Below are 2,468 nucleotides of genomic sequence, written 5' to 3' on the forward strand. Positions count from 1 at the left end.
AAAGGAACGGTAAAATTTTAAATCAATTTATTATTTCAAAAAATTTTGAAATAATGTTTTCGAATCTTTGCAAAAATTCAACAAAATTTAATTTAGCTTATGTGAACTTTGGTCGAAACCAAAAAAAAAAAAAACATGAAGAAATGAAGTTTTGCAACTTTGATTAAAACCAAAAAACAAAAGAACGGTAAAATCTTAAATCAATTTATTATTTCGAAAAATTTTGAAATAATGTTTTGAAATTTTTGCAAAAATTCAACAAAATTTAATTTAGCTTATGTGAACTTTGATCGAAACTAATAAAAAAAAAAAACATGAAGAAATGAAGTTTTGCAACTTTGATTAAAACCAAAAATCAAAAAGAAAAAATTTTACTTATTCTTTTAATCTTGGAATTTCTCATAATTAGTCTTGTAATATCTGTCAAAACATTATTACTTTAACCTTTTTATCCATTATACCAACCTTTTATGTTGAAATTTTTTTTTTGTAGCCAATTTTTATGAATTATTTCAATATTTTTTTTGGGAGAAAAAAAATATAACTCATAAAATGATGAACTTTACCCGTATTATGGTGAATTTGAGGTAATCAATAAATCATCCATTCCGTGCTCATTGCAAAAAAATTGCAACTTGAAACTATCATTAGATTTTTTTTTCCGTTTTATCCAATTTTTATTTCAAAAAAAAAAAATGATTCAAGATTGCATATAATCTTCATGATCATGATATGATTTTGTTTCCGATATATGTAGTAAGAATAACTTGAACCATATATTTCCGATTTAGTTATCAGTTTCAGATCCGGAAGGAATTGATCAAATTTTAGTGACAAATAATACTAATGAATAGGAGGAAACGAATAGTACTAGTAGTATATTTGTGTCATTTGTTGGCTTTTTTTAAAGCTAACGAATTCATCATTTGCTAATGCTACGATGACTAAGTAAGTAACTAAGGATACCTGTAGCTCGGGGTCAATACCTGTAGCTCGGGGTCAAATGACCATTAATTTTCGTATTGTTGCATTTATTGTACAGCAATAATTGCTTTCTCCAAATACGGTTTGAAAAAATTATGATCATCAATAGTAATAATACTATTTAAATAGTGTCATACTTATGTGTCACATGATTGTGACATGTGTGAAATTAAAATTAATTCCATTTTTAAAGTTTTCCCATTAATTATTCAAGTGTATAAAAGTTGATTCTATTAGCATCTTATCATTATCAAATTGTATGATTTGATACATCGATATCAGTAATTCCATTTGGCTTGCCGTATTACATATATCTTGGTATGTTACCTGGATTGAACTTAAGATATGCAGTAGGCTTCATACCTGGCATGTATAGCAGCAATCTGTTTAATCGTAAACATCCATTGATAAACATTAATGGGACCTTATTAGGTATAAACGAATGCTGCTACTGTACCTTGTCTTGTCCTCATTAAATAAAATATAAATTTTATGATTGAATGAATAATTTGAACGATTTTAACGAAGTAAAAAAAAAAAGATTATTTGTCCACTTATTGAAAATATCATTCGAAGACTCGAAGACAAATGCGCATTTCTGCAACGATACTTATTGGGATTATCATTCGAAGACAAATGCGCATTTCTGCAACGATATTGTTGAAATTATCATTCGAAGACTCGAAGACAAATGCGCATTTCTGCAACGATATTTGTTGAAATTATCACTCGAAGACAAATGCGCATTTCTGCAGCGGTACTTATTGGGATTATCGCTCGAAAACTCGAAGACAAATGCGCATTTCTGCAACGATACTTATTGAAATTATCATTCGAAGACAAATGCGCTTATTTATTAGGATCATCATTCGAGGATAAATGCGCATTTCTACTACAACAATACTTATTGCAATGATTATTTTTCACCTTCGTTGAATTCTCTCCTATTTGCTTATTTGGAAAATAATAAGTGAAGAAAACAATTTTTTTTTCTTTTTTCTGGTTTTCCATTTTTTTTTTCGTACTATTTTTGGAAACAAAAAACTGGAATTGTCAAATTGTGGAATTGAATTGATAAAAGAAGCGATTGAAAGACAAATGTCCACTTATCAAAAATTATCATTGACTATGACAAATGCGCATTTTCTACCAATGGTTCTTTTTTTTTTTTCTTTTCTTCTTATTGGAATGAAAACGATAATTTACCGAAATAATATCATTTATCATTTTTATTACAATTTTTCATTTATTCATTTGGAAAATATTATTAGAAGAGGTAAAAAAGGAAGGAGAAAAAACAGTTTCCGTTGTTTTTTTCTTTTCTTCATTATGAAAATTAAAATTAAATTTTTTAAATTTAAAAAAATAGGAAAAAAAAATTTGGTTAAGTAAAAATAAATGTTTGGATGGTAAAATTATATCGAAATCGAATTGCACTTTAATGTTTGTGTAATTTGAAATTGATGGACGAGAGAGAGAGAGAG

General features: G+C 27.1%; 1 protein-coding gene across 1 annotated transcript; it reads left to right on the plus strand.

Moving 5' to 3' along the window:
- Positions 1–1,739: 1,739 nt before the first annotated feature.
- On the plus strand, positions 1,740–1,900 carry LOAG_14596 (hypothetical protein; the record flags this gene model as incomplete). The annotated part of the gene is made up of 1 exon (XM_003150091.1): positions 1,740–1,900. A coding segment is annotated over one exon (161 nt), but the record flags the coding sequence as incomplete, so codon positions are not given.
- Positions 1,901–2,468: the final 568 nt, after the last annotated feature.

Source organism: Loa loa (genome assembly GCF_000183805.2).
Source record: "Loa loa unplaced genomic scaffold supercont3.290, whole genome shotgun sequence".
Classification (NCBI taxonomy): Eukaryota; Metazoa; Nematoda; class Chromadorea; order Rhabditida; family Onchocercidae; genus Loa; species Loa loa.